Source organism: Tripterygium wilfordii, chromosome 1 (genome assembly GCF_013401445.1).
Source record: "Tripterygium wilfordii isolate XIE 37 chromosome 1, ASM1340144v1, whole genome shotgun sequence".
Classification (NCBI taxonomy): Eukaryota; Viridiplantae; Streptophyta; class Magnoliopsida; order Celastrales; family Celastraceae; genus Tripterygium; species Tripterygium wilfordii.
In genome coordinates, this window is record NC_052232.1 from 3,797,772 (window position 1) to 3,823,526 (window position 25,755).

The 25,755-nt window shown below is 38.1% G+C and overlaps 1 protein-coding gene, 1 non-coding gene and 1 pseudogene across 2 annotated transcripts; 1 reads left to right on the forward strand and 2 right to left on the reverse strand.

Moving 5' to 3' along the window:
* Positions 1–574: 574 nt before the first annotated feature.
* Positions 575–10,720, reverse strand: LOC119995673 (annotated as a pseudogene).
* A 1-nt stretch (position 10,721) lies between these two features.
* Positions 10,722–12,427, forward strand: LOC120001138. Its single transcript, XM_038849409.1, has 2 exons — positions 10,722–11,763; positions 12,027–12,427. Exon 1 carries the CDS (start codon positions 10,753–10,755, stop codon positions 11,629–11,631), a length of 879 nt encoding a protein of 292 aa, XP_038705337.1. The 5' UTR covers positions 10,722–10,752; the 3' UTR covers positions 11,632–11,763; positions 12,027–12,427.
* A 10,359-nt stretch (positions 12,428–22,786) lies between these two features.
* On the reverse strand, positions 22,787–22,893 carry LOC120004260. The gene has a single exon (XR_005469476.1). It is a non-coding gene; the product is annotated as a small nucleolar RNA R71 (small nucleolar RNA).
* Positions 22,894–25,755: the final 2,862 nt, after the last annotated feature.

A 25,755-nucleotide genomic window follows, 5' to 3' on the forward strand; every position in this document is an offset into this window, starting at 1 on the left:
TAGCCTAGATACCATAGGTAATTCATGTCTTAGTGGAAAGGTGAGGTAATCAACAACTAGATAGGATTATTAAGATGGATTCATTGTCCTAGGTGTTTTCATAAATTTACTTTCTCAACCAAAATCAACAAGTTTGTGTTTTCTTTTCTTTGTTGCATTAATTTCATTGCTTGCTATCTACAATCAACCATCTCTCAATAATTATTATTTTTGCTAAGTATGGTACGTTAGTTAATCGTATTGTTTGTCCAATCCTTGTGGTTTGACCTCCTTCTTGCATAACCTATTCTACTATGGTCTTGTGCGATTGCAAGTATTTTAATTTGGGATTTTTGTTTTGTTATTTTGAGTGATCGAAAATTACTATCAGCGCACATAGTCCATTTGGTACAGAGGTCAGATTTGGTGCAGAATCCTACAAATCATCCAATCAAATCCTTTGGGCTGACAACAAGCCTTGGCACACCTACAAATCCAACAAAACTCCTGTTCCCAACAGACAGTATTGTGAGATCTCTTGTCCAGCGTAGAAGATAACCAACATATTTTTGGCGCGCTTGATGGAACGTGAGTATCAGAAGCAACCAGTATTATGACGTCTCTTGTCCAGCACAGAAGACGATAAACAGAATCCAAGGTTACTACTTGCATGGTGGCCAATGTCGATGATGATCTTAACTAGAAGGTGGCTGTAGTTGAATGTTGAATGCATGTGATGAAAACCTTCATCTTAATAGAATTAAGAACAAGGTTGAGTTGAGAGTAAACTTTCAATTTTGAGAACAAATCTCGATTTTTGTTTAATTTCTTTGATCTTTTTTCAAATAAGTACAACTCTACCAGCTTATATAGCCAAAGCAAACAATCCAAAACCTACTCAAAGTAGAAGACCAAAACTCTATAGAAAGTACTTTATACCGTAACGGAAACCCAACTCCTAAGCTAGTCTAATTAAAAACAAGTTTCAACTTTGGTTTCTACAAGAATGCTTGGGAAACAGTCTCTAGAGATGTGATAAAAATGATGGACAGGTTTCACAAGACTGAAATTCTTCCTAAGGGGATCAGTTCATCTTTTATTACCTTGGTGCCAAAGGTGACGGGCTCAGATAGACTCTCTGATTACCGACCCATAAGTCTCATCAGTAGTCTCTACAAGATTATTGCTAAGACTTTGTCCACTAGATTGAGAGGTGTGTTGAGCTCGTTGATTAATGATCAGATATCTAGTTTTGTGAAAGATAGACAGATAATGGATTCTGTTTTGATAGCTAATGAAGTGGTTGACTCCACAAAGAAGAGGGGTCAGAAGGGTTATGTTCTGAAGATTGACTTTGAAAAAGCTTTTGACTCTATTCAATGGAGTTGTTGGGAGAGAATTATTGATACTATGGCTTTCGGTAACAAGTGGGGAAATTGGATGAAAGAATGTATCCAATCTGCCAAGGTTTCTGTTCTACTCATTGGTTCCCCTACTGAGGAGATAGCTTTGCAAAGGGGTAATAGGCAGGGAGACCCTCTTTCACCTTTCTTATTCATTATGGCGGCTAAGGGGCTCCACCAATTAATTAGTAAGGCAAGCCAATTGGGTCTGATAGAAGGTTTAGATGTTAAATCGAATGGAACTTCGATCACCCACTTGCAATATGCAGATGACACGTTACTTTTCAGTAAAGCAAGCTCTTCTAGTCTCATGAACGTGAAGAGAATCCGTAGATGCTTTGAGCTCATTTCAGGCTTAAGGGTGAACATTCACAAATCTTCTATGATGGGCATTGGCATTGCAATGGAGGAAGTTAAGGAGATGACTGGTCTCTTGAAATATAAGGTTGATTCCTTGCCCTTTAATTATCCAGGGATGCCTCTTGGGTGGAATATGAAGAAGGCTGGTTTATGGGATCCAATGGTCACAAAAGTGCAGTCCAGATTATCTCAATGGAAAGCAAAGCAGTTGTCAATTGGGGTTAGGTTGTCATTAATCAAAACTATTTTGTCAAGCCTCTCGGTCTATTTTATGTCCCTCTTTAGAATTCCCATAGGTGTGGCTAGAAAAATAGAAAAGCTTCAAAGAGATTTTTTATGGGGGAGTTCATAAAATAATCGAAGGTTGCATTGCATAAACTGGAGTCAAACTATAAAGTAGAAGCAAAGTGGTGGTACTGGTATTGGTTCTATTTTGGACAAAAACAAGGCACTATTGTTCAAGTGGATTTGGAGATTTAACAAATGTTAAGAAGGCACTAAAGTCATGTGGAAATCTTTGATACAGGAGAAATACAATCTGCCTGACCTCATCCAGAGTCCTAGTAACTCAATCAAAATATCTTGTCTGTGAAAAAATATTCAAAACCTGTTGGATCCCAATAGAGGCAATGTTGAAAGAGCTGTCAAAGAGGGTTTGGCTTTTAGTGTTGGTGATAGCAAGAGGGTTAATTTTTGGGAGGATCTTTGGGTCGGTTGCTCTACTCTGAAAGAAAGTTTTCCCAGGCTCTATAGTTTCTCATGTCTACACAATCACCCTATTGAGAGCTTTGGTTTTTGGGATGGGTTGAAATGGATTTGGTTAATTCCATGGAGAAGGAACCTTTTTCAATGGGAGGAGGATCTTGAAAATGAGTTGCTAAATCTCATTGGAGGTGCTGTTATTTGCTTAAAACAGAGGGATAGAATTGTTTGGAGGCATACAGTGGAAGGGGATTATTCAAGCAAATCTCTGACTTCGACTTCTGAGTCCCAGGACATACCATTACTAGAGCTGTCTTCTACTAGGGTATGGAAAGGTTTGTCCCCCCCTAAAGTTTAATTTTTTCTATGGCTTGCCCTCCAAGGTAGAATCAACACAAGACGGAGACTATGAAGACTAGGTATCTTCCCTCCAACTAACTCTAGTTGTCCTTTTTGCCAGCAAGAAGAGGAAATTGTTGACCACCTCTTTCTTCTTTGTGAAAGCCCAAGAGACATATGGTACAGAATCATGAATTGGTGGGGGCTAGAGTGGTGCATGGGTAACACTTTATGCAATTTGTTTGAACAATGGCCTAACTTTGATATAGGTAAGATACAACAAAAAGTTTGGTTTTTGATGTTCTATGTTGCTGTGTGGACATTTTGGACAGAAAGGAATAACCTAATCTTTGAGAACAAGCAAGTAGAATAGGAGAATGTGTTATATTTGATCTTCATTAGATATGGATAATGGTTGAAAGCTTTGAACATTCACATACCATATAGTGGTCCTGAAATCATGAACTCCTCTGATGGTCTTAAATTCAAAACTATGATTCAGAAGCCTTCTAGGCTGTTTGTAGGTTGGTCTGCTCCACCCAAGGAAGTGAATAGAGATGCTTCTGTCCAGGTTTCTTTTTCTAGGGTAGGTGGCGTGCTAAGAGACCATATGGGGAATTTTGTGTGCATCTTCTCCGGCCCTTCAGATAGTTTGGATATCAACACTGCAGAGCTAAAAGTAATACGTCTTGCTCTTCAAATTTCTGTGGATCATGGGATAGATGATATTGAAGGTATTATTGTAGAATCAGATTCTTCAAATGCAGTAAACTGGCTCTTAAAAGGCTCCTCCACTCCATGGTTGATGGCTTATGACTTCAATGCCATCGTAAACCTCTCCAGCCATCTACCTCCAATTACTTTTAAACAAGTCTGGTGAGAGTGCAACTCTGTAATTGATGCTCTAGCTAAACAGGGTACAGCTAGACAAGGTCTTCTTGTTGCACGATTGAGTGACAGTTATTAGCTGTCCTTTTTTTGCTTTGGGTGTTGTTTGCACTCCTTTTAAGTTCATTCTTAATAAAATAAGAGCTTCTATCAACAAAAAAAAAAAAACAAATACCAATAAGAATATAAATATTAAACAAATACTAATTGGAAATAAATACTAATAATAGTTTTATCTTTTCTTGGTTCTCATCATTCCCTCCCTCTTCAAGACTATCCTTGTCCACAAGGAAACTGCATCTTGAATAGCTTTCTAACCACTGCATCAGCCTCCCCTTGTTGGAGAAAACTCGACCTCAAATTTTAAAGAGGAGTAGTAATAGTAAAAACTTTGTCAAGAATAACATCATTGATACGAAGAAACATGTATCCGACCAATACTTCTTTGAACCCTCAACTTCAATTATCAAAGAGATCGAAAGATTCTTGACCTTGCTAAACCAGTTGGGAATGACAAAATCAACATATTCAGCAAGCAACATAATATTGTTGGGATTTGCTAGTTGAATAATGTTTGATTTTCCACCAATATTTCTTCCTTGATCTCTTCTTGCAGCAACAAATCTCCTTCGTCCGGATAGTCATTGAATATTGGGATCGATAATTCATCTATTCCCACATCAATAGAATTTACGTTCTAGTCTTCCTCTTTTTTGATGGGTATATCGACAATTGTAGCGTCAATGCTTATCTCATCTTTTCTCAATGAAGAGTCATCTTGGAAATCATATGATGATCGGGAATCACTAGCATGGAAGTGATGAGGGATTTTACTATGGGCATTCCTACGTCGATGTCGTCCCTTCAAGTTTGCAATGATCACCTCTTCCAAGTGAGCCAACCATTGTTTAATGTCTCGAAGACTGTCTGAAATATTGGTTTGAATCGTCAGGAATAAAGCCTGTAGGTTAGATCTCCAATAAATCGATTCGTTCCTCGTCGGTTGCCATTCAAAGGAGTCTCTCAATGAAAGCATCAATGATGAAAACCTTTATCTTAATAGAATTAAGAATAAGGTTGGGTTGAGAGTAAACTTTTAGTTTTAAGAACAAGTCTCAATTTTCTTTAATTTCTTTGATTTTTTTTCAAATAATTAAATACAACTCTATTGGCTTATATAGCTAAAGAAAACAACCCAAAACCTACTCAAACTAGAAGACCAAAACTATATAGGAAACTACTTTATACCTTAACGGAAACCCAACTCCTAAGCTAGTCTAATTAAAAGCAAATACCAACAAGAATATAAATATTAAACAAATACTAATTGGAAATAAATACTAATAATAGTTTTGTTTTTTCTTGGTTCTCATCAGCATGACTACGCGCTCCTAAATTTTAAAGGCCCAAAGAATAAATTATCGGCTATTCGAGTACATTGAATGGTAAAGCCCAATAAAAATAAGTAATGCCATGGGCCCAATGAACATAACACTTTAATACCTAAACCAGTTACACCATGGGCCCAATGAACATATAATACATAGTCAGGGAGTTTTAGTCACACGTCAATTTTAACGAAGCACACCCCTTATTAAGAGTAACCCCTGAAAATTCTAAATTTTTATAAATATACGACAAGTACATAAAATCCATGGTCATGATGTACCCCAATGCATTTTACAAATGCACCCCAAGCCATAAATGTAAAGCATAGCAACCAATCCATGGTCATGATGTACACAAATCAACCAATCTTTTTTGTGTTCTACACGAATGAAATCAGATTGAATCAAATCATCAATCGAAGAGGTTGTGAGTGCTTGGTCATGATGTAAAGCATACAGTAATTACCTTGAGAATCTTCCTCTCCGCTTAGGTTCAGTGAGGCTTCCTCTCCACGATTTCCACTTCCAATCGGGTTAGACTAGCAGCGATTTCCTATTTATGCAAAAAAAAAAATCCCCAAATCGATAGCTTCATGCCACTCAAACACAGCGAGGGGATCGGAGAGGCGCAGTATCGAGAAAGTCTGATTCAATGAAAACCCTTTTGCCAGCATAGATGACCAGATCTTCTTTCGGAATTCTAGGTGAATGGGCGTTTTAGGATGGATATCAAACAGATTATGCCCTGGGGAGAGCGGCTGATTGCAATTGAACACAAACAAACTGAATTTGAACATCAGACTACGTACTTCAAGACTGAGAACCGAGAAGCTTCCACGGCGTTGAGCTTTGTACGACTCAATTCGTCCATGAACTGCTTTACGCCCAATAAGTCACGTCATGGACTCATGGGCTCAATGAGCATAATGCATGGGTCAGTTTTACAACTTAATTAGTCCATCAAATGTTAGGTCTAACAAAATCACTCAGTCCATCAGCCCAATGATACAGACTGATTACTAAATAGCAAATGCGAGAACTTATGGACACATAGGTAAACTAGAAAAATCTCTTTTGCACATGAGTATTTCTTTTCCACACAGGCGCCTTTTTTAAAAAATTAATAATTTCATATTATCATATTTACCCTTCTTCTTCAATAGTCATAAATGTAAGAATACTTAGATCTAAGAAATCTATCTCCCCTCCATTTTCACCACTGCCACCTCCGCCTCCACCACCACCATCGTCTATCTCCACCGTCGCTCCTCCACCACCGTCACACCTCCACCACCGTCGCTTCTCCACCATCATCTTCTTCGTTTTCTTATTCTCCATCATCTTCTTATTTAATTATTTTTCTTTTTCATCTTTTTAGATCTACTATATAATATGAGATATGAGATCGTAATCTGAGATGTACAGAGTTCGGATCTGAAATTGTAGAGATCTAAAACTGTAACATATGTCTATGTTACAATTTGAAACAGTAACATACGTCTATGTTATAGTTTGAAATAGTAACATTAATTGCGCGAACAAAACGGGCCCAACTTCTGGTCTTCCTTTCCGGTGGTCATTTGGAACGGAATCTAGTTGGGCATTGTGCATTTCAGTGTGGGGAGTCTAACGGTGGTGGTGGTGTAGTGAACCGTCGCTAAGATCGTATCAATTTGAGATTTTTTCTTTCATATTACAATTTCAAACAGTAACATGAATTGATATATAGCGGGTAGTGATGTAATTGGCATTCCCAGGGGTACTTATGTGTCCATGTATTTTAGGAGTGGACCTAGATGTTCAAAAATCCTCTTAGGGATACCGGTTTGGAATTTCCCCATTACTAAACTCAAATATAGCCCAATAGAAAAAACATTATGTTTACAATTTACATGAGTTAAAAGACTTCTAGGAGTTCAAATTAAAAATGATATATTTGAAATATTATAAAAATTAAAAGAAGATTCATCCTAATTAAATACGGATGGGTGAGAGCTACTACAGGCGATTAGCTCTATGTTTGTAACCCTAACCTTAGATTTTGTTTTGGGTAAAACAGTGATGTATGAATTTTACCCTCAATTATCATATTCTCTTCCTTAATGCTAGTCTCAATTGTTAATGTCCTTCCACCTGATGACTCCTTCATTTTTTGATAAATTTTTGTTTGTCCAAACCCCAAATCTGGATACCCAAATTGGCACCGCCTTCATTTTTTGATAAATTTTTGTTTATTCAAACCCCAAGTCTAAATACCCCCAGTTGGCACCTGCTTCATTGTTTGATAAATTTTTGTTTGTCCGAACCCCAAATCTGGATATCCAAGTTGGCACCTCCCTCATTTTCTGATAAATTTTTGTTTGTCCGAACCCCAAGTCTGGATACCCAATTTGGCATCTCTAGGGTTTTATAACTAATGGTATAGACGAATTATACATGGAATTCACAAACTCAATTTTAGGTGTTTGGATGACATAAGCTAGAAAAATACCAAATATGTAAAATCGAGGGTCATTTCTATTACAATTCCAAATATGACACAATCACTTAAAATTCTCCCTGCATCCAACTTTTTATCATGTGCAGAGCAATTTTTGGTTGATCCCAGGGAACATTATGTCCAGCTTCATAAATCTAATGTAGAATCAAAACGCCAAAATTAGACTACATTAGATACCATTAACATTGATGCACATGCACATACACATTCACAAACCTTGATGAAAGTGAGAGGTCCATGGCTAGTCATCAATCCTGAATTATTTCCATCAACTTTAAATGTAACAACTTTAGAAGTTATAAATTTTTGTTTGCCATACCATTCCATATTCAAGACCCATCGAAAATTCCTTGATCAAACAAAAACACCAATATACATTGCAAACACAAAATAAATTATGAATTCGATACTTGTGTTGTGCTGTGAAGTTTACCAAGCCAGTTACAAACAAGATCCTTATCTCCCGCATAAATAAGGACTTTAATATCGTCCTTAAGAAGAGCTGGAATGCCCACTTCAAGATTTTTTGCCCTATCCCTCTTTAATGCATTATATACACGCATACTCAACGTGACAAATAATCCATCCGACACACCCAGAGCATCATATACTGATTGCTTCTTCATAAACGATGTCAGCATTGAGTAGTCACTACTTGCTCCACGAGTCTTTGTAATGTCTTTGGACTATATGTCACAAATACATGTAAGTTCAAGTTTCATAATTATGTTTATAACAACACACACACACACATATATATACACACACTCATGAAGACATGGTTGTTTTATGATTTCTTACATCAAAATTTCCGGTTTTAAGAGTTTCTTCTAATATTAACTCACAAAATGTATACGCATTCAAACAAGCCATGTCATTACCAGTTCCTAACAACAGAGCAACATTCACAAATTATCAATCAAGTACATTTATTATAAAGCTACTCTTAATTACTTCAACAAATGCTAAGAATATATCGATCCTTGAAGCTATTCTCTCCTCCAGAGACAAAATGTCCAAACAAATGCAATACAACATGTGCAAACAATATATAATAAAAAAGTTATTGCATGTCAAAAATAATACGCACGACCAGTTTCTATGAAAGATTCACATCGTGGATTGAACAATTGCGTTATTCGGTTGTATTGATCGTTTGTCATTAGTCCCTCATGCCAAACATAAGTTGGTATTGATGGGTATTGAATTTTTAAATCTATGAGTCCATTACCAACGGCGAATCCCTGCAAAAGTATCGCGTTAAGCAAATCTAAAAAATAACAACATAAAATTTTTTTTTATTAAGTCAAAGAAATACCTTAAGATTTATATGAATTCCCTCTTCTTCTCTATTTCCTTTCTGTATTCGAGAAGCCAAAGCAGGAGCATAGTGGCCGGCATAAGATTGTCCAGTTATGAAAAAATCCTTATTAACAAAATCAGGATATAGTTTAAAGAATTCCTATCATTGTAGGATAATATATAAGGCAATGTCAATTACCAATTTTATTAATTGAATTACGAATAATAAGATGAGAGAAGAATTAAACCTGCAAAAAATCATACAAATCATTGCTGATATCTGTTTGATCATGTCTTATATCCTCATTGTTAGAAGTATAACTCAAACCCGTTCCGATTGGTTGGTCAACATATATAATGTTTGATACCTATATCAAAAAAATAATAACTTATAATATACTTATTAAAAATAATAAAGAGGTCATGATATAGTGATAGAAACTCTTAGGATTTGCAATAGAAATAAGGTTCAATGTCTCTCACGCTTAAATAACTAATTATGAACATCACATTATTTATCGATTTTTTTAAAAAGAACACACTAAAAAGAAATAAACAAGCGCAAGGCATGCTTATTAAATGACATATCAATAAATATAACAATTTATATACCGCATATATTCTGTTTTAAATTTGACCATTAAACTGTAATAAATTGCGCTCCACTAAAAAATATTGGTTTAATCAAATATAAATTAACAATCAGAGTCTATTTTGGCTAGCTAATAACAAGTTATGTAAGGTCTACTTAATTTAGCCTTTTAGATAGCACGAATGATAAGTACCATATCCCAACCATAATCATTTCATTTTAAGTAGAGGTTATCTGAGTCATCTTTTTCGATGCGAAAAGGATCATTTCCGTTGAATATTGAAATAGCACTATTGCCTCTTGGTCCTCCGGTCAACCAAATCACAACAGGATCATCTTTACTATTTCGTGGTTGAAAGAAGTAGTAGAACATCCTAAAAACATGCAAAACAAATAACAAAACCATTAGATTCATAGTATATGTCAAATTGTACAACATCTCGCACTTATTTGGGAAACAACAATAGAAAGACTGAAAAAGTCCGTCCCTCCACACGAGCAACAATTGGCCTGCTTTGGGCCGAATCCCAAAAGACTTTGTCCTCCTGGGCTCAGCACAAACCTATACTAGTTTGTGCCTAGGAAAATCGGTTGTTGCTAAGAAATTTGAAAATTATATTTTGAAATAATAAGTTCCCATATCTGGGATCATGCCAGAGGAGATTACCTTGCATCTATAGTATGCGGAAGCCCTATGTAACCGACATGACGAGCAAGCTTTTCAATTAAAGGGTCTGAAGCAGGAAGAAAAAGAAACTTAAATTCCTTCTCTAAAAGGGTTGGAATATCAACTGAAGAGTTATCCTTGAAGGTACCAACATCGTCTTCACGAAACAAGTTAGTTGATCTTGTTAGCTTTTCTTCTTGTTTTTCGGATGAAATGGCCGTTGTTGTTGAAGGATGTTAGCTGTATATCAATTGCTGTCAGCTGTATATCAATCACTGTTAGCTGTATATCAATCAGTTGACTTATTGATATACAGCCAACACTGATTGATATCAATTATCTGAATAATAGTCATACTATTGGCTTATCAATTAGCTGTAATTGTCTAAGACATCCTAGAATCACGCTAGCACTATATGTATATATATTGGGTCCAAGGCCTCAGTGTAAAATAATATATACAACACATATCATTTTCTCCAAACATTCTTTACTTTAATAATCTTCATTCTTTACTTTAATATGGTATCGGAGCTTTGTTCCGATTGATCATACCCGCTGCCTCTTCATCTTGTTCTTACTCTCAATATCACTGTTCATATTATCTTTACATTCTCATTTTTTTCCCTACCATGGATCGTCCTGATGCATCTCAACCCATTGTCATTATCATGAACGGCTCAAACTACATCCCTTGGGCCCAAGCCATGACCAGTTTTCTCAAAGGCCGACGATTATGGCGCTATATAACCGTTGACATCACCAAACCAAAACCAAAAGACAAAGAACCCGCAGACCCAGAAAAGCTTGAAGAATGGGATAGCAAGAATCACCAAATCATCACATGGATTCGCAACACTTGCACTCACTCCATCAGTCTCCAGTTTGGTCGTTTCTCAACTGCCCAATCTCTTTGGGCTTTTCTGGAACAACGCTATACCACCTCTGATTTGGCTCACCAATACCAGCTCCTAACCACTCTTCACCAAATCAAGCAAAAACCAAGTCAATCCATCAATAACTTCCTCTCTGAGTTGTATTTCATCTGGGATCAACTTGCCTCGTCTGAACCTATGTTTACCGATCTCGAAAGTGCTACCAAATTCACTGCATATCGAGATCAACAGCATTTGGTTCTCTTTCTCATGGCTCTCCTCGATGAGTTTGAACATGTTCGTGCTTCACTTATTCATCGCAATCCTCTGCCTACATTAGATCAGGCGGTCACTGAACTTCTTTCAGAAGAAACAAGACTTCAACCTCGACAAAAAATTCCTACAGATGTTGTCTTTGCTACACCAAATACTAGGGGATCTTCCTTTGGTTCCTTCAAAAATTGGTGTAACTACTGCAAAACTACCGGCCACATTCTCCTAGATTGCCCAGTCCGCATCTGCCAGTTCTGCAAAAAAGGGGACCTGGTCATCTTCAACGAGACTGCTCTCATAATCCTAATCGATCCTCTTCATCTCAGCCCAATACATATCGAGGATCCATATCTAAATCAGTAGCTACTGTGCTTGATACCTCCACGCCAACACTTTCCACAGGAGAATTGTCTGTCTCTCATATTGAGGACATTGTCAAACAAGTTCTTACTCATTCGGGTAACTCATATTCTACTGCCATGTCTGTCACATCAGGTAACAATTCTTGGTTTTTTGATTCAGCATGCTGCAATCACATGACCCCTGATTCCACAATCTTTTCCACCAAACAATCTGTTGGTTCCACCCCCACTATCCAAACAGCCGATGGATCTCCTATGACTATGGTCTTCATGTCCGGCACTACTCTCCCAAATACCTACTGCATCCCACAATTAACTCTTAATCTTGTCTCTGTTGGACAACTCTGTGACTATGGTCTTCATGTCCATTTCTCACCCTCTGGTTGTTGTGTGCAGGATCCAAAGACGGGACAGACTCTTGGGATAGGCCGTAAGGTTGGACGCCTCTTTGAAGTCAGCAATCTCCATATTCCCTCATCATTTATCTCATCAGAGTTCACTACATCTGCCTCTCCCACAACGTCTCTTCACCTATGGCACAATCGCCTCGGTCATCCATCCATTGATCGTCTCAAAACTTTGGTCTCTCACGGTCAAATACAATATACTCCAACTGATGAATTTGACTGTCTTGCATGCCAATTATCCAAGCAATCAGCATTACCTTTCTCTAATAGTAATTCTATTTCCTCTACACCATTTGATTTAATTCACTCTGATGTTTGGTGGCCTTCCCCAACAATTACCATGGGAGGATCACGTTACTATGTTATTTTTATTGATGATTTTTCTCGTTATACATGGTTATATTTTATGAAAAATCGCTCTGAACTTCCACAAATATACTTTGATTTTGCCAATATGATCAAAACTCAATTTTCTTGCAATATCAAAGTATTACGTGCAAATAATGCTGCTGAATATACAGACTCTAAAATGCTCAACTTCCTTCGCCAACAAGGCACACTTCCTCATCGCTCATGTCCTGGCACTTCTCAACAAAATGGGCGTGCCGAGCGTAAACACAGGCATATTCTCAACCTTGTTCGTACTCTTCTTACATCTGCCTCTTGTCCTGAAATTTTTTGGGGAGAAGCTGCCCTGACTGCCATCTATACCATTAACCGTGTTCCCTCTCCCACTATCAACAATCAGTCACCCTATGAGCGTCTCTATAATACACCTCCAAACTACTCTTTGCTTAAGGTTTTTGGGTGTGCTTGTTTCGTGTTACTGCAGCCCCATGAGCGTACCAAATTGGACTCTCGGTCACGTTTATGTTGTTTTCTGGGGTATGGTGTGGAACACAAAGGTTACCGATGTTGGGATCCTCATTCAAATCGTTTGCGTGTTTCACGTCATGTTGTTTTTTAGGAACACAAGATGTTCTCCTCCATGTCACAATTCCATCTATCATCGGTCTCCACTTCTCCGCTCTTTACCGATCCTTCCATTGACCTTTTTCCTACTGACACTACACCTTTACCACCTATTTCTGTAACTGACTCCACTGCAGTGTCCACCGTGCCCTCTCCCGAGCTGTTTGTTTCGTCCGAAGGATCTGCTCCAACAACTTCTGATTCCACAGTTCCACCAGCTCGTCGTAGTAATCGGGTAAAAACTACCTCTATTAATCTCCGTGACTATGTTGTGTTTTCTACTATTCTTTCACATCATGAGCCTCACTCTTACCGTGAGGCCAGCTCTGACCCTCTTTGGCAGAAAGCCATGGATGATGAATTGCAAGCACTTGTCCAAAATCACACATGGGACTTGGTGGAGTTACCCGATGGAAAGAATGCTATGGGCTGTAAGTGGGTCTATAAAGTAAAAACCCTCTCTGATGGAACTATTGATCGCTATAAGGCTCCACTCGTAGCAAAGGGCTTCACACAAGAGTATGGCATCGACTATGAGGAAACTTTTGCTCCCGTTGCTCGTCTAACGTCCGTTCGTAGTCTAATTGATGTTGCTGCTGTTCGTCGTTGGGATTTATTTCAAATGGACGTTAAAAATGCGTTCCTTCATGGTGATCTCACTGAAGAAGTCTATATGCGCCCTCCTCCTGGCTATCCACACTCACCTCATCAAGTTTGTAAGCTCCGTCGAGCTTTGTATGGGCTCAAGCAAGCTCCCCGAGCATGGTTTGCTAAGTTCAGTTCCATTGTTGAGAATTTTGGATTTTCTTCTAGCCCATATGATTCTGCTCTCTTTATCCGCAAATCTGATCAAGGCATTATCCTTCTACTCCTCTATGTTGATGATATGATACTCACTGGTGATGATACTTCTGGAATCTTGGAACTCAAGACTTATCTTTCCCAGCATGTTGAGATGAAAGATTTGGGTAAACTCAGCTACTTTCTGGGACTTGAGATTACTTCCAATTCCGAGGGACACTCTCTCTCACAAGCTAAATATGCTTCAGAGCTCCTTGCCCGAGCTGCCATCACAGATAGTAAGACTTGTACTACTCCTCTTGAGCCCAATTCGAGACTCACTCCTTTGGATTGTACACTTCTAGATGATCCCACCTTATATCGACAGTTAGTAGGGAGTCATGTTTATCTTACAGTCACTCGACCAGATATCTCTCATGCTGTACACATTGTCAGTCAGTTTCTCTCTGCACCACGTTCCACTCACTATGCTGCAGTTCTTCACATATTGCGATATATCAAAGGAACTTTATTTCATGGGCTTCATTTTTCTGCTGAATCATCTCTAGAACTTCGTGGTTATTGCGATGCGGACTGGGCAGGTGACCTAACGGATCGTCATTCTACAACTGGCTATTGTTTCTTTCTCGGTGATTCCCTTATTTCATGGCGAAGCAAGAAACAAACTGTAGTTGCTCGTTCTAGTACAGAGGCTGAGTACCGTGCTTTAGTAGATACCACTCAAGAACTTCTCTGGCTTCGTTGGTTACTTGAGGACATGGGAGTCACTCATACTTCTGCCACTATCATCAATTGTGACAATCGGAGTGCTATTCAGATTGCGCATAATGATGTCTTTCATGAACGTACAAAGCATATTGAAATTGACTATCATTTTGTCCGGCATCATCTCACTTGTGGCACTATACGTCTTGACCCTATTTCCTCCATTGATCAAATTGCCGACGTCTTCACCAAAGCACATCCTCCAGGACGAGTTCAGCTGTTAGTTTCCAAACTCAAGTTGGTCTCTTTCTTACCATCTTGAGTTTGAGGAGGGCTGTTAGCTGTATATCAATTGCTGTCAGCTGTATATCAATCACTGTTAGCTGTATATCAATCAGTTGACTTATTGATATACAGCCAACACTGATTGATATCAATTATCTGAATAATAGTCATACTATTGGCTTATCAATTAGCTGTAATTGTCTAAGACATCCTAGAATCACGCTAGCACTATATGTATATATATTGGGTCCAAGGCCTCAGTGTAAAATAATATATACAACAGATATCATTTTCTCCAAACATTCTTTACTTTAATAATCTTCATTGTTTACTTTAATAAAGGAATCGAGTGCTTGATATATCTGGCATACCCAAGTGATGATATGATAATGAATTCAAAAAGAAAAATGAAAACAATAATTGAAGCCATTATTGTTTGTCAGTCTATATGGAATATCTAATTTGGGGTATTTATAGGTTCTCGCTAACGCATGCCGACCTACTCATTTTCATAAAAGGGCATATATATATATTAATTAATTAATTGAAGCCATTATTGTTTGTCTGTCCATATGGAATATCTAATTTGGGGTATTTATAGGTTCTCGCTGACCGACCTACACATTTTCATAAAAGGGCATATATATATATATAAATGAATTTATGTCTGGAGTTTTGATATGTTGCACTGTCCGTTTCACCTTTCACTGAAGGTGGAAATTTTTTGATACATTTATGAGAATTCTAATTCGATTTTCTACTCGTGAGTTAGAGTAGATTACATCTTCAACATATGATTATTTGTTCCTGTTATTAGTTGTCCAAGTTCTTGAATCGCTTGATTCTCTTGAAATACCTTGAGAAACGATTGCTTTTGCTGGTAATTTTATTATTGAGTACGGTAAAAAAATGAAAAGAAAAGAGAGGGCGATGTAATTGGTTATAATATAAACACGAACACATTTTTGAAAGAATAATTACTCACTATACACCAAGTTCCAAGCAGTATTTCTAAAATAGATAAATTAAAAATTTACATTTTAGTTTTTATTGATAAAGTCTTGTGTGTCCAAACAGCAAATCCATGTGTTCTGACACGTACACTAGCGAAGCCATGCTCTAGGACAGCATAAGATTCTCCGAAACCCTATAGCAGAAGGCTTTCGGACCTTATACCACACTTTTGTTTTATTGTCTTGTAGAATTTCTTATACAAGCCGAACTACATGTGAAGATATTGATTAGTAATTTGCTTATTTGTTTCAGTTGAATAATCCCTCTATTTTAGGGAACTGATTAGTGTGTGAACTAGTCTTTAGAAGAATCCCATGAAACTAGGAGTTGTTAGTCATGGGATCGTCAAGTTCTATTTTCTGTTATTCCAATGTTGTAAAGGCTATATAAGCCAGGTCTTTCTTTCAGTAATAAAGGGTTATTTCTCCCAACTGATCATTCTCAAATCTAAGGCTCTAAATTACGTAACATCTGGTATCGAGCCAGTACCAATGGCAGCAGAGGGGGGTAACTTCATGCAACCTGCAATTCCACGATTTGATGGTCATTATGATCACTGGAGCATGCTGATGGAGAATCTCTTGAGGTCCAAGGAGTATTGGAGTATCGTGGAGAATGGAATCACAAAATATCTTGAAGGTGTTGTTCTAACCGAGGCACAACTCAAATCACAAGAAGAACAGACACTAAAAGACATGAAGGCTAAGAATTACCTATTTCAAGCCATAGATCGAGCCATACTTGAGACTATCTTGAAGAAGGACACAGCAAAAGACATTTGGGATTCGTTGAAGAAGAAGTATCAAGGCACAGCTAGGGTCAAACGTGCACAGTTGCAGGCTTTTCGTAAAGAGTTCGAGATGCTTCAGATGAAGGTGGGAGAATCTGTCAATGACTACTTTGGAAGAACACTGACAATAGTCAATAAGATGTGAATCCATGGAGAAAAGATGGGAGACGTGATGGTCATTGAGAAGATTCTGAGATCGATGACACCTAAGTACGATTATGTGGTTTGCTACATTGAGGAATCAAATGAGATAGATGATCTTTCAATCGATGAATTGCAAAGCAGCCTGCTTGTGCATGAGCAAAGAATTATTGGTCATGTAACGGAGGAACAAGCTCTGAAAGTAAGTCAAGAGAATCATTCACCTGGGAGAGGAAGCGGCCAAGGAGGATATAGAGGACGTGGAAGAGGAAGAGGGAGACAAGGATCATTTGACAAGTCCACGGTTGAATGTTATAATTGTCACGAGCTTGGACATTTTCAATATGAATGCCCTCAAAAGAAGAAAGAGACCAAGGCAAATTTCATTGAGGCCGAAGAGGAGATGTTGCTGATGGCATATATGGATGTAAAAGAAGATCACTCCAACAACTTATGGTATCTTGATTCTGGTTGTAGTAACCACATGAGTGGAAACAAGGAATTATTTTCAAATCTTGATGAAACATTCAGGGAAACAGTAAAACTGGGGAATGATTCTAGTTTATGCGTCGAAGGGAAAGGTGACATCAATATTGAAGTGAACGGAGCTGTGCAATGTGTCTCTGGAGTGTTCTATGTACCAGAGTTAAAGAGCAATCTCTTTAGCCTTGGCCAACTGCAAGAAAAAGGATTTGCTATTCTTATCCAGAAGAATATGTGTCAGGTTTATCATCCTGTGAAGGGTCTAATCATACAAGTTGAGATGACATCGAATCGTATGTTTCCACTGCAAGCAAAGCACTCATCTGACGATAAAAAATGCCTCAAATCAACCATTCGAGATGATAGCTGGCTGTGGCACTACAGGTATGGACATCTGAATTTCATTGGCTTGAAAACCTTACAACAGAAGCACATGGTGACTGGACTACCTCAGCTGCAAGCTCACTCAAAGGTCTGTGAAGAATGTATGATTGGGAAGCAACATCGTGAAATATTTCCTCAGAAGAGCACTTGGAGGGCCTCACACATACTTCAGCTGGTTCACTCAGACATTTGTGGACCTATTAAACCCATCTCCACTAGCGGCAAGAGGTATTTCATAACTTTTACTGATAATTTTAGTAGAAATACTTGGGTGCATTTCTTATCTGATAAGTCTGAACCAATAATTATTTTTAAGAAGTTTAAAGTTGCTGTTGAGAAAGAAACTGGGGTGTTTATCAAAGCATTCCGCACTGATCGTGGAGGAGAGTTTATGTCACATGAATTCAACAATTTTTGTGAAGCAAATGGCATACAAAGACAGTTAACTGCAGCTTATACACCTCAGCAAAATGGTGTTTTAGAAAGGAAAAATCGCACGATTATGAGTATGGTACGTTGCATGCTTGCAAGAACAAATGTGCCAAAGACATTTTGGCCTGAAGCTGTGAATTGGAGTGTTCGCATTCTCAACAGGTGTCCAACATTTGCTGTGAAGGATGTTACTCCAGAAGAGGCTTGGAGTGGGCACAAACCAGGAGTTGCACATTTCAGAGTTTTTGGTTGTTTAGCATATGCTCATGTAAATGATAACCTACGGAGCAAACTTGATGACAAGAGCATACAATGTGTCATGTTTGGAATCAGTGATGAGTCCAAGGCTTACAGGTTGTATAATCCAGTTACAAAAAAGATCATAATCAGTCGAGATGTGGTCTTTGATGAAGAAAAATGTTGGGATTGGACAGATGAAGGAAAAAAGGAGATAATTGCTGTGGATCTTGAAGCTACTAATGAAGAATCAGTTGTAGACTCTATTGCTGGAGCATCAGAAAATGAGGCTGCTGAAGACAACTTAATTGAGCATGGAACCAGAGAGCCAAGATCAAGGAGAACTCCTGCTTGGTTAACAGATTTTGTGAGTGGGGATGGGTTATCTGATGATGAAGACACTACTCAACTAGCCTTGTTTGCTGAAAGTGATCCAATCACCTTTAATGATGCTGTGAGAAGCTTAAAATGGAGAAATGCCCTGGACTCAGAGATTGACGCAATTGAGAAAAACAATACTTGGGAACTTACTGAATTACCAGCAGGAGAGAAGACCATTGGAGTTAAGTGGATATATATAAGACAAAGCTCAAAGAAAATGGAGAGATAGGCAAATACAAAGCACGATTAGTGGCTAAGGGATATACACAAGAGTATGGAGTAGACTACGCAGAAGTGTTTGCACCTGTAGCAAGGCATGACACAATTCGATTGGTGATATCCTTGGCTGCTCAGAACAACTGGTCCATCTACCAACTTGATGTGAAATCGGCATTCTTGCATGGAGAACTGAATGAGCAGGTTTTTGTAGATCAACCTCCAGGCTATGTACAAAAGGGAGAAGAGCAGAAGGTTTATAGACTAAAAAAGGCTTTATATGGACTGAAACAAGCTCCTAGAGCTTGGTATAGTCGCATCGAATCTTTCTTCTCAAAGGAAGGTTTTAAAAAGTGTCCATATGAACACACTCTGTTCATCAAGCATGGAGAAGGAGGTAAATTCTTGATAGTATGTCTTTATGTGGATGATCTTATATATACTGGAAATGATGAGGCATTGTTTGATGAATTTAAGAAGTCTATGATGATTGAGTTTGAGATGACAGATCTAGGGAAGATGCATTATTTCCTCGGTATTGAAGTTAAGCAAACAGACAGTGGGATTTTTATTGGACAGAAGAAATATGCTCAGGAAGTGCTTGAAAGATTTCAAATGAGCAACTGCAATTCTGTTCAAAATCCGATTGTGCCGGGAACTAAGCTTACTAAAGATGTTGATGGGATAAAAGGTGATAGCACACACTTCAAACAGATTGTGGGAAGCTTGATGTACTTAACAGCCACACGGCCTGATATGATGTTTGTAGTCAGCCTCATTAGTAGATTTATGGAGTCACCCACAAAGTTACATTTGCAAGCAGCAAAAAGAGTTCTGCGTTATCTAAAGGGGACTGTGGATTTTGGATTGTTCTATAAGAGAAAATCAGTGTCAAATCACAGCTGTATAATATCAAGCAAGAAGTCAATAATATCAAGCAAGAAGATCACAGCTGTATAATATCAAGCAAGAAGTCAATTCAAAGATTCAGCAAGATTATAGGAGTCTAATTGTAGAAAGAAGTCAATGATTAGTTCCTAAAATCACTCTGTAAAATATTTCATTATTCTCTGTATATAATTAGTCTATCACGACATATTGAAAAGATAATAAGATTATTCCACTCTTCCAACTTTGAGAATCAGACGCAAACTTGGTGGGATTTAGTGACAGTGACTATGGTGGTGACTTGGAGGATCGAAGGAGTACTTCAGGATATGCATTCATGCTCAGTTCAGCAGCTGTGGCTTGGTCATCACGAAAGCAACCTGTGGTTACTCTATCAACAACTGAAGCTGAGTTTATAGCTGCAGCTTCATGTGCATGCCATGCTGTATGGATGAGAAGGTTACTTGAAGAATTATGTTGCTCATAACCTGAGGCTACTCAAATCTTTTGTGACAATAGTTCAGCTATTAAGTTGTCCAAGAATCCTGTGATGCATGGGAGGAGCAAGCATATAGATATCCGATTTCATTTTCTTCGTGACCTTACTAAGGAGGGAGTGGTGAAGTTGATTCATTGCCAAAGTCAAGAACAGATAGCTGATATTCTTACAAAACCATTAAAGCTAGAAGTCTTCTTGAAGATGCGCAATCTGCTTGGAGTTTGTTCAAGTTCATGTGTAAACTGATACTTAACAGTATTCAGTTTAAGGGAGGATGTGAAGATATTGATTAGTAATTTGCTTATTTGTTTCAGTTGAATAATCCCTCTGATAACACATATTTATGCACATTTTACATCCCTTATTCCTATACTTTGCACTAGTTTCCTTTGTGAAATTGATTGTTTTGATGTGTTTTGTGTAAGTTTTGAAGGAATACGTCCCTAATGGTGATTGAGAGCTAAAGAGGCAAAAATATGGTGAAATAAGAAAAGATGAATATGTTCACAATTTTGAAGCCAAGTCAGGTTCCTAAACAGATTCGTCAATTTCACGGAATAAACTGGACGTGCTCAGGAGGAATTGGACAACAAGTGATATACCGTTGGAAAGATCTAGAGGAAGTTGCATCAGTTTTAGCATCAGTGGTTCAGTGCAGAAATTATATACGAAATTAGAAGATTTGATACCTCAAGTTACCATTCTTGGTACTCAAGACAAGGAACAAATCTTGGGAGATTACGGGGCACTCGAATCATGTGTTAGAAGTCAATGACAACTCTCTCAATCAATTAAGTTCAGTTTCCATAAGGAGAAGTGTATCGAAAGTCGAGTTCTGTATCAATTAGGAGAATCACTTCCTTATGGTAATTGGACTTAATTCCTATTTTGTCTCAAAAGTCTCAGTCGTGCCCTATTGTGAAACTATAAAAGGGATGTAAAAGTCATCAAAGAACAGACGGACGGAGGAAAGAACGAACGGAGGACGCAAAGAGAAGGTGAAATCGGCAGCAAGCAAGCGGAGATCTACTACTTGGTTGTCTCTTTCTCTTTTGTGTTTTAGTGTTCAAAACAGATGATGAGTGGCTAGTTTTCCTTCAGTTAAGGGGCTGGTTGAAGCCCGAACATGATTGTATTGATGCTTCGTTAATCTTTAATCTTATTTCTTGATATCGAATGAAAATCTTTTCACTATATTACTTGTTGATGAAATCTGAGATGTTTCTTTGAGTGCACGCTTAGATGCATGTCTTAGAATTCTATTGCTAGGACAATATGATTGATCGCCCATATCTTCATAAAGTCTCAAGTAGCCAATGAATAAGATAGCTCATATTCATGTGAATCGATTTCTAGGTTATGTAAGATGCATGCCACATCTTGTGAATTTAGTGATGTTTGCTTTCTTTGTGCTTAATGATTCTTGAGTGTTGAATCTATGAACATGCCATTCTAGATTGCATCTTAAGAACTAAGTTAAGGAGTACATGCCATGCACTTGACATACTAATTAAGAGAAAGCAATAAGATAAAATCAACATGCCATTGTTTTATCTTAAACATCGTCATTCGTGAATCAAGAATTACAGTTGAAGATTGCAGCAGTACATGATTGTTAGTGGTGGATAGCTTTCCCTTGACTCTTTCTCTTATAAGAATCAAAAACGTTTCCTACTTCTTATTGATTATTCTAAGTTAGTCGTTTAGCTCGAATCACAATACTGTCTAGCTCGAGTCACAATTAGATTTGATTTGCAATTATATTTCAATCCTCTGCGGGAGATACCCTTGCTTCTCACTATACTCAACAACGTTTTTCTTAAGTCGCAAGGATTAAATTGGGTTATTTTTCAGCACCTATTTTGGTGTTCGAAAATAGCTGAACAATTTTTGGCGCCGTTGCCGGGGATTGTTTTATTTAATTGCAAATTAATTTTCTTTTTGTTTCTCTTTTCAGTGTATGCACACTCGAAGTTCTCAAGGAAAGGACCTTGTTTACAATCCAGAGATTGAACGCACTGCTCGTCTACACCGTAAAGAAGCAGCCCAACGCCGAATTACGGAATCCACATCCTCTCAGTCACTACCACCATCGCCACGATCTAGTTTGGACGAAGAGGAAGAGCAGCATATTTTTGAGGATAACGCAATGGCTGAAGAGGAGAAACCACTCAAGGCTTCTTTTGTCCCTACAAATCTAGCTCAGCCGTCTTGCATTGCCTTTACTCCCACTGCGGCATCTACATATAGCATATCTCCTCAATTGATCAATTCTGTACCACACTTTTATGGAAAGTCGATGGAGGATCCGAACATGCACCTTCGGGAATTCTATGATCTGTGTAGGACATAGAACATCCAACACCTAAATGCCGAGGGACTCAGGTTAATTCTTTTTCCCTTTTCTCTAAAGGATGATGCTAAGTGGTGGTTAAATTCCTTGCCAGCAGGATCTATTACCACATGGGATCAGCTGGCTACCAAGTTCATCACAAAGTATTTCCCTGCTCAGAAAACAAGGCAATTGAGAAAGGAGATAAATGCCTTCCAGCAGAAAGATAGAGATTCTTTTCATGAAGCATGGGTGCATTTCAATGAGTTGCTTCGCAAGTGTCCTCATCATGGTTTTTCCAAAGATGACCAAGCTCAATCCTTTTATGAAGGCTTGAACGATGCCAACAAAGTCTTAGTGGACTCAGCATGTGGGGGAGCTTTCATGAATAAAACAAGTAATGAGGCTTTTCAAATATTCGAGACTTTAAGTGAAAATTCTCAGCAATTCTCTACTGGAGGAAGGCAAGGATCAAGGAGTAGGAGTGTTTATGAAGTAAATGTTCGAGATGGATCTTCCTCACAAATAACAGCTATTGAAAATAAATTAGACATGCTAATGAAGACCATACTCCCAATAAGACAAGCTACTCAAAGTGAGGTATGTGCTAAATGTTTCAATATTGATCATACAACTGAAACTTGTCACATGTATTCTACAGAGCTGGAGCAAGCTAACTATGCGGCACAAAGGTCAAGGTATAACCCTTACTCCAATACTTATAATCCGGGTTGGCATGACCATCCAAACTTAAGATGGAGTAACAATGACAATGTCCAACAAGCAATTACTGCACCTCAAGGCTCGTGCCAAGGACAGATAGCTCGAGCTATGAATCCTCCAACACTTTTGCAACGTGCACCTGGTAAGTCACTTGAAGATTTGGTTATGACTATGGTTGATAGCACTAATTCCTTTATACAGAAAGCAGATAGTCGTTTTCAAAAGCAAGATAAGGCTATAGAGAACCTTGAGAGACAAATGAGTCAAGTTGTGACTGTTCTTTCTCAAAGGGAACCGGGTAAACTCCCTAGCCAAACCGAAATTAATCCTAAAGGAGTAAACCCTGAACAAGCAGCAGCTGTGACTTTGAGGAGTGGAAAGCACGTTCTGGACAAGCCAATGTTGAATAACAAAGGAAAGAATGATGTGGTAGAGGAGGAGGACAAAAGGGACACAATTCTTGGGCAAAAGGAGATGGAAAAAAATATTGAGGAGAAGCAAATAACCGACCATCAGGTAACCAATGCTTCAAATTCGTATACTGTGCCCATTCCTTTCCCTCGCAGGTTCATGAAAACCAAGAAGGAGCAACACGATAAAGATATCTTGGATACCTTTCGTAAGGTCCAAGTAAACATCCCTCTCTTGGATGCTATAAAACAGATTCCCAAGTATGCGAAATTTCTTAAGGAGCTTTGCACTAACAAGAGGAGATTTGAAGAACATGAAACAATAGCTCTGAGTGAGGAGGTGTCAGCTGTGCTCCAACGTAAACTACCTCCCAAATTGAAAGACCATGGAAGCTTTACCATACCGTGTACCATCGGTGAAAAAAGGTTTGAAAAAGCCTTACTTGATTTAGGTGCTTCTATAAATTTAATGCCTTTTTCTGTTTATGAAGCACTTGATCTAGGTGAGCTCCAAGAGACTAGTGTGGCTATTGACCGACACCAAAGTGTGTGTGTACTTACCCCAAGTGTAGGGTATCGTCAAGTAATAAACCGGTGAGTCCGGTATCGATCCACAAGGAAGCAATGCAAATTTGAAGTGAATGATATGCAAATGACTAGCTAACACTAATAAACACAATGAATATCAAATAAAAGCAAGTAAAAGAAATGGGCCGAATGACTCGGTAGCATGAGCGATTTTGTAATCAAAGTAAGCACGAAATGGATTTAAAACAATTAGTTAAAAACCTAGTCTCTAATCCGTCCCGGTGGCTACTCGGTTCTCATACTCAAGGTATCATTGCAAACACACACAACCATACACAATGCATTGTGTGATACTATCAATCATGCATATGCAAAGAGAATTGGGTTATAAGACTTCAATTCATACATGTAGGCCATCGGGTCTCTTAATCTACGATGAACGCAAAGGGATAAGCACCTAATATTATGGATTAATGTTCCCCCTTGGGGCTCGGCTTGGCTAACACCCTAGTTTCACACTCAAAGATCAATTAACCATAACTCTCCCATGCACATTCCTAAATTAACCCAAAACCCCATCATCAATACACATAATTAATAGCTATGCAATGAAAAACTCAATTAATTAAGAAAATCATGCAATGGGTTTAACAATTCTCAATCGAACACATTAAATGCAATCCCTAGACTAGACAATCCAAGAATACAATCAAATATGTCATTCCCATAGATCCAATCACACAACTATCACGAAATTAAAAGAGAGAAATCGAAGATACGATTCTTTGAGCATACCTTGAGTAATTGAAACCTTGCATCCACCATTCGGGATTAGAAACTAGAGAAGAGAACTACCCACTCATGATTGTTGCAATAAACATCCAATCTATTGTCATCTAAATCAGAGTTTATACAAAATCAAGAGAAAGCACCAAAAACAACAAAGAAAACTTAGAGAGAGAAACTAGATCTACACTACTTCTATGGTGGCTTCATCTTGGAGAAGTCAATGAATAATTCATTAAATCTCAACCTTGCAATATGTAGCCGTTGCACTTACATTATTTTCCAAGTCTAGCTTTGCAAGATTTGAGTTGTCATGTGCACTTGCAGCCATCTTTGACCATTTGATTAAACTTGCACCAAATCTTGACCTTGGTATCTCCAACAATTTTGTCATCTTTGACCATTTGATCAAACTTGCACCAAATCTTGGCATTGGTATCTCCAACAATTTCCTTTTAAATGTGTAGCAACTTGCAGCCATCTTTGACTCCAAAAATCAAGTAAGATCTTCTTTTAAGTCAAAAATTGCAAGCAAGAATGTTGTCTTATGCACAACCATTGGATTCACCTTTAAATGATCATCTTAACCCTTCAAGTCTTGTTGTAATCTAATCCATTCATAAAACAATTCAATCTCGGCCATAGATTAGTGTACCGTTGGAGCTTGTAGTCTTCAAGAATATCTTCATAATCTAAGTCCCGACACCTCAC

Bases quoted from the DNA above. Each gene is read 5' to 3' on its own strand.
- LOC120001138 (XM_038849409.1), top strand. From the start codon at position 10,753: ATGGATCGTCCTGATGCATCTCAACCCATTGTCATTATCATGAACGGC.